This window comes from Moschus berezovskii, chromosome 11, assembly GCF_049115385.1.
Source record: "Moschus berezovskii isolate FMDL1 chromosome 11, NW_MosBer_1.0, whole genome shotgun sequence".
In the NCBI taxonomy this organism is placed as follows: Eukaryota; Metazoa; Chordata; class Mammalia; order Artiodactyla; family Moschidae; genus Moschus; species Moschus berezovskii.
Genome location: NC_142470.1, coordinates 86670262 through 86687578, shown reverse-complemented (window position 1 = coordinate 86687578; position 17317 = coordinate 86670262). Strand labels below are relative to the sequence as shown.

General features: G+C 37.7%; 1 protein-coding gene across 6 annotated transcripts in view; it reads right to left on the bottom strand.

The window, feature by feature from the left end:
• The window catches only part of MAP4K3 (mitogen-activated protein kinase kinase kinase kinase 3), a 188559-nt gene that overhangs the window by 43686 nt on the left and 127556 nt on the right, over window positions 1–17317 (bottom strand). For 3 of the 6 annotated variants that reach the window (XR_008682395.2, XM_055399283.2, XM_055399288.2), the window contains 3 exons: window positions 12481–12516; window positions 10965–11023; window positions 9632–9694 (listed from right to left, as the gene is read on the bottom strand). Coding sequence is in view for 5 of the 6 variants with exons in the window: in XM_055399283.2 (XP_055255258.1) it covers window positions 9632–9694; window positions 10965–11023; window positions 12481–12516 (158 nt within the window). In the remaining variant the exon portion in view is untranslated. The remainder of the gene's footprint in view (window positions 1–9631; window positions 9695–10964; window positions 11024–12480; window positions 12517–17317) is intronic. The other 3 variants (XM_055399285.2, XM_055399284.2, XM_055399286.2) reach the window with 3 other exon arrangements.

The following is a 17317-nucleotide window of genomic DNA, read 5'->3' as shown; positions in this document are numbered from 1 at the left end:
TAATAATTTTTTAAAGATTAAAAAATAAGGTGCTTTTTTAGAGTAAATTATACATATGAACTTGCACAAGATTATAAACTGCACTTAAGGACTTTTAATACTTTTGGAAAGAGTTACAAAGCAAAACTTCATGTGATTATTATTAAGGTAGTTCAACTATTTAAACATTTCCACTGAACGCTGCTAGTTATAGAGTTAAGAGCTGAAATATAAGGGAACTAATAGTAAGTGTGGAGATCAGTTCTGGGTGTTCATTGGAAGGACTGATGCTAAAGCTGAAGCTCCAATACTTTGGCCACCTCATGCGAAGAGCTGACTCACTGGAAAAGACTGATGCTGGGAGGGATTGGGGGCAGGAGGAGAAGGGGACAGAGAATGAGATGGCTGGATGGCATCACTGACTCGATGGGGGTGAGTCTGAGTGGACTCCGGGAGTTGGTGATGGACAGGGAGGCCTGGTGTGCTGTGATTCATGGGGTTGCAAAGAGTCGGACACGACTGAGCGACTGAACTGAACTGAACTGAATAATAAGCGTCCTCGACTCAAATGCCTTCTTGAGGAAAAAGTGCCTTCCAACAACTATGGAAAGTACAAAGTTTCATTTTCTCCCAGGGTATTTCAAGCACTGTTTTAATGATTAAGAAGGGAATATTTAACATTTTAAATGAATGTTATTTTCATTAAAATACATTCGTGTACTCAAAGTGCTTTCTAATTTTACAAGAAATTGCCAGATGCACAATAAGGACTTAATGCAAAAGTTACCTTCTTGGAGCAGCCTTCCAAGACTGTCTAGGAAGATAGGTGTGACCTTCATGACTCCACAGTATTTAACACATATGTCTCCTTTAGCATTTATACTGGCTTTTCATTAATTTATTTATAAGTCTATAAAAATAGTAGCCAGGCTGTAAGCTCCTCGAACACAGGAAAATTATTAAATTCATCTTTTTTCCCTATAGCCTAGGGTCTAGCATAGTACCTGGCATACAGTAATTAGGCCCTAGATAAATGCTTGTTCAAATGCCATTTGTGTATTTTCCTGTTAATAACTAATATTCAGCCTCGTTAAGATATACACAGATCACATAAATATTAAGCTGAGAAATATGAGACTTCTAAGCAATACATCGCATTTAAGTGAAAAGCATTTTAACATTTAAATACTCTAAGACCTGTCCAAAAAAATATCTGATGAAAATAAAGTCAAAAGCCTGGTTTAGACAAGGTTCATTTTGTCTTCTTCAATAAATGTGTTCTTCCATGCATAATATATGTACTTATCAGTGACAGAAAAGATATATATCATAAACAAAAAAGATTAGTGAACTGTCACACTGGTATCACATAAAATCCTAATGAAAAAGGACACCTGTTCTCTTTAATTTGTAATGATGTATTTTAATAGGATGAAATCACTACTATCATTAGACCACCACACAATTATTATGCTGTACTATTTAAGTGGTCATGTTTATTTTCTTTAGCTACATGTAATTGGGCCCTTCTAAAAGCCAGACCAGCAACCTCTTTAGCCAATATAATCTCTTAAGACTTAAATCAAATGACAGCTTTCGAAAGCACACATTGGTGCAGAGTGGCCATGGCTTGTGTTATATAAATATAGATAGGTCCTAAGAATAGATAGCTCATCTGCTATATGACAATTACCAGGTCGATTATAATAACTTAAAAATAATCAACTGAGATATTTAGAAAGGTAAGAGAAGAATTTAAAATAACTAATGAAATATTTTAATAGAAAATGGAGCCTAAGTTCATACACAGAATAACACTCAGGCTGGGGAGAATTTGTTGATAGATCCAAGTCTGATGATTAAATGCGCCATGTATTAAGCCCTACCAGGAAAGCTAAAACTGAAAGGGTTTCATTCTTTAGTAATTCCTTCTCTGTAAATCAAGTTATGTTTTAGCATCCAAAGTAGGGGAAAAATGTGCTGGGCATGTCATCAAGTAAAAGGACTACACTAAGTTCTTCTAATAAGCAGTTAATCTTGTTTAATTCAACTATTATTTACAAGCACTTATTAAATGGCAGGAATTCAGACAGCAAATCAGATAAGAAAAATGAGAAGAAATAAAAAGGAAAGGAAGAAAAGTGAAGCTTGGGCAAAGTTAGTAGTCATTCATGTATCTTTAGGGCAGTCTAAGAAAGACTGATCTAAAAAGCTTTCCAACGGGACCTGGAAGCTATTCTGAATAGAAAAATAATACCAAAACTTTTTGCAAAACACTCAATTAACCCTAAAATGACAATAAAATAAGCCCGTTCTTCTAAATAAGAATATATTTGAATATGCCTGGATAGACATAAAAAATTCAGTAGCATAAATCAGGCATCACCTTATTAATGAATGACAGTGTTTAAAAAGAAGCCAAACAATGTAGATTGAAAACATGGAACAGTCCAGAACAGATTCAAACTGAACATTCAGCAAAATATTTAAGATGGTCAACCTAGGCCCAATTAAAATATCTTTTGGGGTTAGAAAGTCCTAAGTGTTTTAATGAATAGGGGAAAACTTCTGAACTAGGATAAAGGCTCTAAGAGAACAAGTGCCTTGCAAGAACTGAAAATAAACAGAGGATGTGATGCGGAACACTGGAAAAGGAGACTATATGACCAAGAAAATCTTATTATTGTTTTTTTTTTTTTTAACTTAGCTGGAGATTACAAAGTCTATCTAAAACTGATGAGGGAACAGCAGGAAGTCAAAAGAATTATTACAGTTAGCTACAAAAACAAAAAAGAAATACTCTAGCAATATATTTTAACCAAGAAAATAGAATTTTTTTTCTCATCAAAAAAATGAGACAATATGGTACATGAGTAAAGTGTTAGAAAATATTTTTTAATGTGGTAGACAATTTACATATGTGAAAGGGGATGAACCCTAGATAATTCTTGTTTCTTAAAAAGAAAAGCAAGTAGGGTTGGAACACTGATTAATAAAAGCAGCAGAAAGGACGCAAACTGCATAAATATGGAATGAATATCAGTAGGTTATTATTTTCTTTTTAACTTTGTTGCAGTATATTTGAAACAGGTTAGATGTGATTTTCCAGCAAATGTCCTATCATCATGCAACTATAAAACCAGTCCTCCCTAGAAACTGTCTTCATATACAAAAGGTAAGAAATGTGACCACACAACATAACTTTATAGTAAGTAATAGTTTAACAGATTTAAAATGAAAAAAGCTGATCTGTTTCTTTTCCATAGTAAATTTATTTATAGACTTTATTCAATTTTGACTTAATTCTGGGGTAATCTTATAGCTCAGTTGGTAAAGAATCTGCCTGCAATGCAGGAGACCCATGTTCTTCAGAGCAATGATTATGTTACTGCTGATGTTCCTCCATAGCAATTAACATAGTGTTCAACATATATAGCTGACCCTTGAACAACAATATTTAAACTGTATGCATGCATACACAGTTGCTCCAGTCGTGTCCGACTGTGTGAGACTCTATCGACTGTAGCCTGCCAGGCTCCTGTCTATGGGATTCTCCAGGCAAGAATATTGTAGTGGTTTGCCATGCCCTCCTCCAGGGGATCTTCCAGAGCCAGGCATCAACCCTGTGTCTCTTCAGTTTAGTCCAGTTCAGTTCAGTCACTCAGTTGTGTCAGACTCTTTGCGACCCCATATACTGCAGCATGCAAGGCCTCCCTGTCCATCACCAACTCCCGGAGTTTACCCAAACTCATGTCCATTGAGTCAGTGATGCCATCCGACCATCTCATCCTCTGTCGTCCCCTTCTCCTCCCATCTTCAATACTTCCCAGCATCAGGGTCTTTTCCAATGAGTCAGTTCTTTGCATCAGGTGGCCAAAGTATTGGAGTTTCAGCTTCAACATCAGTCCTTCCAATGAACATCCAGGACTGATCTCCTTTAGGATGGACTGGTTGTACCTCCTTGCAGTCCAAGGGACTCTCAAGAGTCTTCTCCAGCACCACAGTTCAAAAGCATCAATTCTTCTGCGATCAGCTTTCTTCACAGTCCAACTCTCACATCCATACATGACCATTGGAAAAAACATATCCTTGACTAGGCGGACCTTGGTTGGCAAAGTAATGTCTCTGCTTTTTAATATGCTGTCTAGGTTGGTCATAACTTTCCTTCCAAGGAGTAAGCGTCTTTTAATTTCATGGCTGCAATCACCATCTGCAGTGATTTTGGAGCCCAAGAAAATAAAGTCTGCCACTGTTTCCCCATCTATTTCCCATGAAGTGATGGGACTGGGTGCCATGATCTTAGTTTTCTGAATGTTGAGTTTTAAGCCAACTTTTTCACTCTCCTCTTTCACTTTCATCAAGAGGCTCTTTAGTTCTTCTTCACTTTCTGCCATAAGGGTGGTGTCATCTGCATATCTGAGGTTATTGATATTTCTCCTGGCAATCTTGATTCCAGCTTGTGCTTCATCCAGCCCAGTGCTTCTCATGATGTACTCTAGAAATAAGTTAAATAAGCAGGGTGATAATATACAGGCTTGACGTACTCCTTTCCCTATCTGGAACCAGTCTGTTGTTCCATGTCCAGTTCTAACTGTTGCTTCCTGACCTGCATACAGACTTCTCAAGTGGCAGGTCAGGTGGTCTGGTATTCCCATCTCTTGAAGAATTTTCCACAGTTTATTGTGATCCACACAGTCAAAGGTTTTGGCATAGTCAATAAAGCAGAAATAGATGTTTTTCTGGACTCATGTTTTTTCGATGATCCAGCGGATGTTGGCACTTTGATCTCTGGTTCCTCTGCCTTTTCTAAAACCAGCTTGAACATCTGGAAGTTCATGGTTCATGTACTGTTGAAGCCTGGCTTGGAGAATTTTGAGCATTACTTTGCTAGCATGTGAGATGAGTGCAATTGTGCAGTAGTTTTGAGCATTCTTTGGCACTGCCTTTCTTTGGGATTGGAATGCAATCCTTTTCCAGTCCTGTGGCCACTGCTGAGTTTTTCCAAATTTGCTGGCATACTGAGTGCAGCACTTTCACAGCATTATCTTTTAGGATTTGAAATAGCTCAACTGGAATTCCATCACCTCCACTAGCTTTTTTCATAGTGATGCTTCCTAAGGCCCACTTGACTTCACATTCTAGGATATCAGGCTCTAGGTGAGTGATCACACAGTCGTGGTTATCTGGGTCATGAAGATCTTTTTTGTATAGTTCTTCTGTGTATTCTCGCTACCTCTTCTTAATATCTTCCGCTTCTGTTTGGTCCATACCATTTCTGTCCTTTATTGAGCCCATCTTTGCATGAAACGTTCCCTTGGCATCTCTAATTTTCTGGAATAGATCTCTAGTCTTTCCTATTTTATTGTTTTCCTCTATTTCTTTGCACTGATCACCCAGGAAGGCTTTCTAATCTCTCCTTGCTATTCTTTGGCACTCTGCATTCAAATGGGTGTATCGTTCCTTTTTACCTTTGCTTTTTGCTTCTCTTCTTTTCATGGCTATTTGTAAGCCCTCCTCAGACAACCATTTTGCTTTTTGCATTTCTTCTTCTTGGGGATGGTCTTGATCCCTGTCTCCTGTACAATGTCATGAACCTCCATCCACAGTTCATCAGGCACTCTGAAATCAGATCTAGTCTCTTACATCTCCTGCACTGGCAGGCAGGTTCTTTACCACTAGTGCCACCTGGATGCACCCACTTAACATGTTGACTTTTTTTCACTAAGTACATACTACAATACCACATGATATGCTATTGGTTGAACCTGAAAACGCAGATGCACAGGATGCCCAACTTTACAGTTTTACTCGGACTTTTGACTGCTGATGTCACTAGTCCCTTTTTTCAAGGGACAACTGTAATTACCTTTCAATATATTCTTCACTGGTATATGGGCTAAAATGCCTAGTACAACTAGGAAAATCAGTAATACCTGAACAGATGTGTAATATATTCTTTTAACGTAAGGATAGTATCTTGTAGATTGGAGAAGGAAACGGCAACCCACTCCAGTGTTCTTGCCTGGAGAATCCCAGGGATGGGGGAGCCTGGTGGGCTTTCGTCTATGGGTCACACAGAGTCGGATACGACTGAAGTGACTTAGCAGCAGCAGCATCTTGTAGATGGGATATATCCATTCATATGGTTATGGGCAAAATTCTTACTATTACCGAATTTTGCTGAGTTTTTTACTTTGCTTTTTTAACTCATGCGTCTTTCAAAATTTAAAGACTTTTTTAAAAGATTAACAATGCTAAAATCAAGATCTGTTCTTTTCATTTATTTCATATATATTTCACATATTAAGATTGCCTGATTAAAAAACCTCTATTATAGTAATGAAAATTGAGGTATAATAATATTCTGAACTCATTTACAAAAACCATAAGATGAAAATACTTGTAACCAGAAATTACTGATGACAAGTAAGGTGGTGAGGTCTTTAAGAGGGTAAATTCTTCTTTTCAGTCGCAAAAGATTTAGGGCCGTCATCTTGGTACCAACTGTCTACTAAGATAACAGCCAGACATTTTGGGTCCATCAGGATTTTAGCAGCCCGCAGTATTTTTTAAGAGTTGAAATCCTGTTCACAGTGCTATGAGCTATGAAAGTAGGAGACTCAAATAATTATGGATACTTCACACCAAAAACCAAAAACACTGATGTGAAAAGACACATGCACCTCAAAGGTCACAGCAGCACTATTTACAATGTCAAGACACGGACGCAACCCAAGTGCTCGTCAACAAAAAGATGTGGTATGTACATACAATGAAATAATGCTCAGTCATAAAAAAGAATGAAATATTGCCATTTGCATCAACATGGACTGGCCTATAGAATATTATGCCTAGTCTATGCAGAATCTAAAAAAATAATACAAATTAATCTATTTACAAAACAAAAAGACTCAGACACAGAAAATAAACTTTCAGTTACCAAAAGGGAGAGAGGAGGAGGAGAGAAAAATAGAAGTATGGGATGAACCGATACAAATGACTAAATATAAAATAGACAAGCAAAAAGGATCTGCTGTATAACACAGGGAATTATACGTGATATCTTATAACAACCACTAATGGAATATAATCTTTACAAAAAACCTGAATCACTATGCGACACACCAGAAACTAACGGACTACTATAAATCAACTATATGCAATAAAACAAACATACACTCAGAAAATAATAAGCATTGAGGGTGTGGCGAAAACTGGAACCCTTGCGCACTGCTGGAGGGACTGTAAAATGATGCAGCTGCTATAGAAAACAGTACGGTCATTCCCCCAAAATCAAGCATAGAATTAACGCATGATCCAGCAATCACCCTTCCAGTTATATGCCCAAAAGAACTAAAAGCAGAAAGTTGACAGATTTTTGTATATCCAGGTTCACAGCAGCATTATTCACAATAAGAGTCCATTGATGGATTAATGGATAAACAACATGCGGCTATACATACAATGAAATATTTTTCAGACTTAAGAAATGCTACAGACTTAAGACACATGCTACAACATAAATAAATCTTGAAGATGTTATGACATTATGCCAAGTGAAGTGAGCCAGTCACTTCACTGAAATTATTTGTAACAAAAGGACAAATAATGCATGATTCCACTTACATGGAATACAGAATACACTTACATAGAGTACAGAAAGACTCAAAGACATAGAAAATAGAATGGCAACTGCCAGGGGCTGGGGATGGGGGAATGGGAGTGTTATCAATAAAAGTGGGTTTTTAAAGGTTGATTTTATAAATGGTAGGATCTGACAAATACTTCATTCATTCCTCTTCTTCCAGAGCTATCCACAAGTTGAATGTCTCCAAAGCTCTTCTCTGTCACAAGACTCCCTTGCCAACTGCGCCCACTATCGTAACATAAAGGGTGTGGGAGGTAGTTCGAGGCAACAGAGCCATGGTAACTCACTCAAGTTATGAGTTACACACAGGGCAGAGAGAAAGACTGTAACTCGAAAATGGTTTCTCGTTTTGTTGTTTTCTTTCCTGGAGAATATAAATACATACAATAGTCATTTTAAACTTTTGAGTCTATGGTCTTTTATTTCCACAACAAATTTCACTAACTGTCATTCTAGCCTACACATGCCTAATTTTGAAGAAATCTTCTATCCACAAATCACTGGCAGTGTTGTCTTCAGACATTCCATCTCACCTGTCCCTTCAGATGGTTAATTCTGGCCTCACGTCTTCTGGCCTCTCTGGGCCATTTACTGATTCTTCTGTGTTCCAACTGCTTCTTCCACTACCTCCAGTGCTGGCTCTACCTTTGACCGCAAAACAGGCATCACCGCTGTGGTAACTAGTTTCCTGCACTTTCTTTCTTCAGACCTAACTGGGGAACACATGCAATCTCATGGTTTCATCTATCATTTCCTCTTTGATGACATGAACCTTCCTTTTCTGAGCTAATCTCATAATTAGTAGTATAACCACTCCATAATTTCAGCTCTTTAGCTACCATCTCTCAAATCTGTGTCAATGACTGTTCCCACATTAATTCCCACGAAACATAGGAGTCATTTGTTCATTTTCTTCCTGAAAAACCTATAAGGATTCCTACACAATACTGAAATCAGACTTTTACTTCCTCCCACAAACCAGATGAATCACATTAACCCCAAAGCTTTTCTCCTTCTTTGATTTCCATAGTACCTATTATATGCTAGACTCTCCTCAACAGTCACCACCAGAAGAAACTCTGGAAGTGCACTATACATTCTGTTGCAAGGCTAAGAGTTTACATATACAAGTATTTTCCGCCTATCAAGACAGCAACTTTCCTAAAAGGGAAACTATATCTTAAGTCTCTTTTATGTTCTACAAATGTTACTGGGCATAGATTTAGAAATTTTTATAAAGAATCATTTAAACTAACCAGAACTAAAATAGGTATGAGAGGAAGGAAAGAGAAGGAAAATTCAATTGAAAAGGCAGAAAAGTAGATCTAGAAGTACATGCTGAGGCAGGCAACTTGGGGCCCTGGTCAGCTACAAAAATTGAAAAAACTACTTAATAACAACTATTAAAAGTACTATTTATTTAACATTTGCTAGGGTTAATTTCCCATCTTTTCTTACCCAATGGTAAGACAGTCCTAGTATTTAAAACTTCAGGGAGTCCTTATAACCCAAATTCTGGCCTGAGAAAACTGGATATTACATAATACTACAAAGTTAAAATTTCATCTGAGATGGATTTCATTGTTAATTAGGGGTAAATTATTTTTTAAAATTATATATATATTTTTGTAATATATGGATATGTATATACATGGATGGTTTATAGTTCACTAAAACAAGTCATTTTATTTACACTGGGCATGTTTACAGGGAAATGCAATTATCTAAAGAAAGAATTTATATCTGAGAAAAAAAATGTTTTTATAAAAAATAAAAAAATTAATTTTTACTATAACATTATAGTATCTGAGTAAATACGTTTACCTTGTAGAAAAAATCGCTATACTCCTTAATATATGGTAGGTTGCTTACTGGCAGGAATTTATAAAACAATGCTTAAACTGATTCATTAAAACTGAACAAAATGGTTGGTTAAAAAAAAAAACCTAAAAACAATTAAGACTAAAACAATGCTGACAAAGAAAATCAGAAGATGAGAAATACCAGATTAGATCTTGCAGTGTAGTATATTTCTTCTGAACTGTCCAAAAAACCATCACTGTCGGGCTGTTCAGCAGAGACCAAGAAACCCAAGTTATTTACACTCAGACTAAAAGCCACAAATTCACAAAGGGTAACTTTCACAAGGGAAGTAAGTCAGTCCTGCTAACATCATTTTATTAAGGTAAATGCAAAGTCAAATCCAATTAAGCAGCTTCTAAAAAAGCAACAACTTTGCTATATAATAGTTACTAAATTAGTACAGAACTTAAATACATGCAATGCTAACTTAAAAAGAGAAGCAGAAAATAACAACTGGCATTTATAAACATGATTTACCTTCTCCATCCTCTCCATAAAGGTCAGGCTGAAGTACTATAACATGATCATGTTAAGAATTTTTCTTTTAACATTCTTAACATGTTAAGAATTTTTCTTCCATGCTGGTAAACTGAGAGCAACTCTTTAGATTAAAAGTTAAAGACTCTCTTTGTATGCCGTTAGTCAAGTGGATTAAAATAAGCATTAAATTTAAGAAGAAAGTTCCCACTTCAGTCCTGAGCATTCATTAAGTTACTTTCTTCTCATTATTAAGCAGGAAAGGGAAAAAAAAAACGAAACATACAATCTGGAATTTTTGTTAAGTAATTTCATTAAGATTGATTTTGTTTGTTTTTTAATCTCATTTTTATTCCTCTGTAGACTATTAACATCTCAAATGTTTGCACAGCACTTTGCTTCCAAGATGGCACTTAATATTTTATCATATATCTAGAAAGCAGTATATAAAAAATTAACAAAAAAGAATCATGAAAAGAACATTTTAGCAATCTTTAAATAAATGATAAACTTAATCTGCTATGTACACCTAGTCTCTCCTGAATTTCAGTTACTCAAAGGAGATTGGATTCTGCCTTGATGTTTAGAAAAGTGGCTGACACTCTTAAAAAGTTGCCCATAAATTTAATGAGAAGAGGTATTAATACTATCACTGGTCCAAAATTCTAGTTTAAGACTGTGGCATTTATCCTAATAAATATATCTGCAAATAGCCCCTCAAAAATTGCAAAGCAGAAATGAAAAAAGAAAAAAAATCATTAAAAACATTTAATCAGAGAATGGTACAAAACTAAGTTTCTCCTAAAGTAATTTTGTAAATATTTAATCTCAGCAACACAGATTTATTTATTTTGAATTTCAGAATTACTTACCTTTTTATTTCCCCAAAGGCTTAGAAAATTTTACTAACTAGATTTTGTAGTCAGTGCCAACAAATTACAAAGACTACTTAAAACATTTATTTTCAGTGTTAAGATTCCAAGATTATACTACTTACAAGTTCATGATGTGGTTCCGTCTCCTTCCTTAAGGGTGGATCAAACTTTACTTGGCCAACTAAAAAAGATAAAAAGTAAAGCTGTGATCTGTTTCAACATTCTTAATAATAATTTAAAAAGTTACTCCATAGCAAAACACATTTAATCTCACCATCGCCTATAGATTAACATCCAAAGATTTAAATCAACAAGCTGGAAGAAACTTAAGCAAGTCTAAGCTGTTAAAGCTTAATCTAATAACCCAAAGATGATTAGCAAAATTATGTCAGGATCTAATTTGTTACTTCATTGTGACCCGGCATTAAATACAGACAATCTTAACTTATGACTTTATAGACAGACCGCAATTCAGGCAGAGTATTTCTGAAAGCCAGCCTGCAAGGTGGTCTCTGATAAGTCCTGCCTCCTGACCTTCATAAACTTGTGTAGTCCCTTCCTACCTCTCGGGGTGGCCTATGTGATGAGAGGAAGATGGCACAGTGGTTGCATACAGCTTCTGAGATAAGGCTTCTGTCCTGGGTGCTCCCTCTACTGGATCACTTGGCTCTGGAGGAAGTCATGTTGAGCAGCACTATGGAAAGGCTACACTGCAAGGAACTGAAGTCTTGGGGTAATATCATGTGAGTAACCCTGGAAGCAAATCCACCACCCTAGTCAAGCCTTTGGGAAACCACAGCCCCTGTTGACACTCTGATTGTAGCTCCATGACAGGCCCTGAGCTGGAACCAGCCAGCCAAGCTGTCCTGGATCCCTGAATATGTGTGAGATAATAAATGTTTATTGCTTTAAGTTGCTACATTTTGGGGGCAATTTGTTAAAAAACAATAAACAACTAGCACACTTCTACAGCGAAAGTATAACCGAAATATTAGAGCTGACATAAACTGACTATACTACATTCACCTTTCCCCCTGCTATTCTAATTTAATGAATGCTTCACTACCTTCATCTTCAATTTCTGTATCTCACTGTCATTATCTGCTTTTATAACCTGGTACAGCATTCAAGACCACTGAGATAAAAGCAGGGGCACAAATATAAAACATGAACAAGAAGCAAAACTGAGCCACAGAGTATTACAGCTCAACCAGTAAGAGCTTCAGCCAAAACAATTCTCAATCAAGGCAGGGAAATGAGTGAGATTTCAAAGCGCGCTCATTTAGTAACTGTTTTGATTTTAGCTTCGTATGTATGATTACTGTGAATGTTAATAACAATGAAAGGAGATCATGAAATTTGAATATTTAGCAATAGGAAGCACAAGTAAAGAAGGCTGAGAAACAGTCCTACAAAATACACAGTTGTATGTGAAGTATGTGTATGCTTTATAGCTGTTATGAACTAGATATCAAATTCTGGCTCTTGGAGATAAGCAGGCTCTTCGATAATGGGTTCCTCATGCTTTTTCACATATGATCACACATCAAAGATGACAAAATAGTTTTTAGTAAGATATTAAAACATGTATATACATACATACACATATATATACACATACATATATATGTATCTCACCTTGATAGAGGCCTACTGAACAACTCTCACCTACACCTGTCACCAAATAGCAAAATTACATCTCTAATAGTTACACGAGGACAGTTTCATGCATTATCTACCTTGTTATTGTCATATGTGAAATGCCTGTTTTCATTGGACCGCATAATTACTGAGCACAGGGGCATAGTGATACTGTCTTCCTTTATTTAAAAAAATTTATTTATTTTAATTGGAGGCTATTTATTTTACAATATTGTATTGGTTTTGCCATACATTGACATGAATCAGTCATGGGTGTACACGTGTTCCCCATCCTGAACTCCCTTCCCATCTCCCTCCCCATCCCATCCCTCAGGGTCATCCCAGTGCACCAGCCCCGAGCATCCTGTCTCATGCATCGAACACCTTCTCCCAGAGAGTCCAAAAGTCTATTTTTTACATCTGTGTCTCTTTTGCTGTCTCACATACGGGGTTAAGGTTACCATCTTTCTAAATTCCATATATATGCGTTAGTATACTGTATTGGTGTTTTTCTTTCTGACTTACTTCACTCTGTATAATAGGCTCCAGTTTCATCCACCTCATTAGAACTGATTCAAATGCATTCTTTTTAATGGCTGAGTAATATTCCATTGTGTATATGTACCACAGCTTTCTTATCCATTCGTCTGCTGATGGACATCTAGGTTGCTTCCATGTTCTAGCTATTATAAACAGTGCTGTGATGAACACTGGGGTACATATGTCTCTTTCAATTCTGGTTTCCTCGGTGTGTATGCCCAGGAGTGCGATTGCTGGGTCATAAGGCAGTTATATTTCCAGTTTTTTAAGGAATCTCCACACTCTTCTCCATAGTGGCTGTATTAGTTTGCATTCCCACCAACAGTGTAAGAGGGTTCCCTTTTCTCCACACCCTCTCCAACATTTATTGCTTGTAGACTTTTTGATAGCAACCATTTGGACCAGCATGAAATGTTACCTCATTGTGGTTTTGATTTGTATTTCTCTGATAATGAGTGATGTTGAGCATATTTTCATGTGTTTGTTAGCCATCTGTATGTCTTCTTTGGAGAAATGTCTGTTTAGTTCTTTGGCCCATTTTTTGATTGGGTTGTTTATTTTTCTGGAATTGAGGTGCAGGAGCTGCTTGTATATTTTTGAGACGAATTCTTTGTCAGTTGCTTTGTTTGCTATTATTTTTTCCCATTTTGAAGGCTGTCTTTTCACCTTGCTTATAGTCTCCTTTGTTGTGCAAAAGCTTTTAAGTTTAATTAGGTCCCATTTGTTTATTTTTGCTTTTATTTCCATTACTCTGGGAGGTGGGTCATAGAGGATCCTGCTATGATTTATGTCAGAGAGTGTTTTGCCTATATTTTCCTCTAGGAGTTTTATAGTTTCTGGTCTTACGTGTAGATCTTTAATCCATTTTGAGTTTATTTTTGTGTATGGTGTTAGAAAGTGTTCTAGTTTCATTCTTTTCCAAGTGGTTGACCAGTTTTCCCAGCACCACTTGTTAAAGAGATTGTCTTTTCTCCACTATATATTCTTGCCTCCTTTGTCAAAGATAAAGTGCGTGGATTTAAGTGATGCTGTCTTAAGACTAACTTTCATAACAAGGACAGAACCCCAACTGTCACAGGTATTCAACACCCTTATACTCTGTGGGAATGCATTCCCAGAGTCACAAAATCCGAAGATTCATTCTTTACACCTTACATTGGTATCACTCTTCTGTTTTCTCCAACTTTCCTTAAGTTATGACGGTTTCTGCCACAGGATCTTCCAGCTTCTGTTCAAATAACTGCTGGACAATCACCCCAGGCTGCAGTACTATTTATGATAATGTTGAAAATTCCTACTTATCTGTAACCACCTGTTGATCTTGATCTCTGTTTCTGCTACTATCTCCTTGAACATATGTCAAGTTCAGTTCAGTTCAGTTGCTCAGTCGTGTCTGATTCTTTGCAACCCCATGAATCACAGCACGCCAGGCCTCCCTGTCCATCACCAACTCCCGGAGTTCACTCAAACTCATGTCCATTGAGTCGGTGATGCCATCCAGCCATCTCATTCTCTGTTGTCCCCGTCTCCTCCTGCCCCCAATCCCTCCCAGCATCAGACTCTTTTCCAGTGAGTCAACTCTTTGCATGAGGTGGCCAAAGTATTGGAGTTTCAGCTTTATCATCAGTCCTTCCAATGAACACCCAGGATTGATCTCCTTTAGAATGGACTGGTTGGATCTCCTTGCAGGCCAAGGAACTCTCAAGAGTCTTCTCTAGCACCACAGTTCAAAAGTATCAATTCTTCGGCGATCAGCTTTCTTCACAGTCCAACTCTCACATCCATACACGACCACTGGAAAAACCACAGCCTTGACTAGATGGACCTTTGTTGGCAAAGTAATGTCTCTGCTTTTTAATATTCTGTCTAGGTTGGTCATAACTTTCCCTAAATTTATGTTTTACTATCCAGATGAAAGGGCTTCCCTGGTGGCTCAGTGGTAAAGAATCTGTGTGCAACGCAGGGGATCCGGGTTCAATCCCTGGGTTGGGAAGGTCCCCTGGAAGAGAGCATGGCAACCCACTCTAGTACTCTTGCTTAGAGAATCCCATGGACAGAGGAGCCTGATGGACTGCAGTCCATAGGGTCACACAGAGTCGGACACAACTGAAGTGACTAAGCAGCAGCATCCAGATGAAAACTCCCTCTTAGTTCTTTGAAACAGCTCTGACATGATCACTTGCTGACCCATCACTACTATTAGGGTCAAAACTGATCCTACTATGGCAGACAAGAAGAGTCCCAGAATTACTTCTTCTCACAGCGAGTCTTTGCTTACCATATTTAACTGAAGGCAGAGGGACTTTCTAAAAGGGAAAGAATAATAACTTTTCTGAAAGCAAGTCAGTTTTTACATATATTGCCTTAACACCATTTAGCTTAATAAACAGAAAACCTCAGTTACATGAAGAGACATCATGTAATTGTAAACAGAAAACATTATTAAAGGAACAAAGATATACGACTACTAAAATAAGTCATTTTTCAAAGCCTGTCTTTATTGTCAATAGCATGACTGCCTATTCTTTATAATATCTCATATAAAATCATAAAACATCCTAAGAAAGCACATACTAGAACACTGTGTAAGATTTTAAAGGCTCAAATATCAAATCCACAAGTTATAAGAAGTGGTGATTTTAATCCTGTTGCTACCTCAACATACTTGAAGGACATGACACCTTTCTCACTGGTAAATGGGGAGAAGATGTCCATCACGTATCACCTGCTCCCACCAAAACAGGGCATATCAGAATCTCAGGAAAACTAGGGTGGTGGCATTTAGCTAAATAGAATATATATGCATATGTAGTTAGGAGCTGATAATCACTGATATAAACTACTAAAGAAGGACCCAGAGGTAACTGCACTTTGCAATAAAGAGCCTGACAATACAACTTAAAAATATAACTGGATAACGTAACAGAAAGTACTTCAGATTTTCAATAGTACTGAACAAATAAGGTTTTCTGAATCAACTACAAAGGCATCTCTAATCACCTCTTGTATTATTAAAGAAACAACAAAGACATACTGTAACTACTTTCGCATAGTAAAAAATAATGGAGGGCTTCTCTGGTGGTCCAATGGTTAAGAATCCGCCTGTCATACAGGGGATATGGGTTTGATCCCTGGTCTGGGAAGATTCCACATGCCACCAAGCAACCAAGTCCTTGCACCACAGCTACTGAGCCTGCATGCTCCAGAACCCGTGCTCTGCAACAAGAGAAGTCGCCGCAATGAGACGCCCACGTACGACACCTGGAGTAGCCCCCACCTGCCACCAACCAGAGAAAGCCCACACATAGCAATGAAGACCCAGCACAGTCAAAAATAAAATAAATGAATTTTTTTAAAGTTTAAAAAATAATGGGGGACTTTCCTGGTGGTCCAGTGGTTGAGAATCTACTTTGCAATGAAGGGGACATGGGTTCCACTCCTGGTCCAGGAAGATCCCACATGCCGTGGGTCAACTAAGCCCACATGCCACAACAAAGACCCAGCAGAGCCAAAGTAAAATAATAATAATAAATAAAAATAACATTTTTTTTTAATGGGGAATGCTTGCATGCTAAGGTTGTCATTTTCAGAGAACACTTTTGAGGAGAAATTAGCAAATTTAACCCATGTGACTTCAGTGGGAGGTATAAAGGTAATTTAACATGGTCACAAAACTGTAGGCAAAGTATAAATCCCAGTCCTGGGCTTTTTGCCAAGTAGAGTGTGCTTATTTTTCAAGAATTTCCATCTTAAATGAGCATTTCTAGGTAGCACCAGCACCAAAATCTGCCAAGAACTTAATACACGGTGTAAGGTCCAGTCACAATTCCAAAGGAAGGTTCACAAAGGACTTCCAGGGTGAAGGTCACACAGGTGTGCCGAGGTGGTTTCTGTGGAGCCAAAGACCTCTGGCTGGAAGCTGAGAGATCTCGGGCTTGTTATTAATCAGTTGTATGACTCCATCCCACAGGCAGATCTATTCATCTTTGCATTTCTTTTTTATTTTCTATTAAATGCTGATAGTTGCCTTACTTAAAGTTTGCAGCCCTCTGCTCTTCTGGCTTTTCTGGACCATCAGCTTCTGTGTAACCTGGGAGCTCGTCAGAAGCAGAGAACCTCAGATTTCACCTCAGAACTACTGAATCTGAAAGGGCATTTTAGCAAGCTCTCTAGGCAAGTGCTGCTGCTGCTGCTAAGTCACTTCAGTCGTGTCCGACTCTGTGTGACCCCATAGACGGAAGCCCACCAGGCTCCCCCGTCCCTGGGATTCTCCAGGCAAGAACACTGGAGTGGG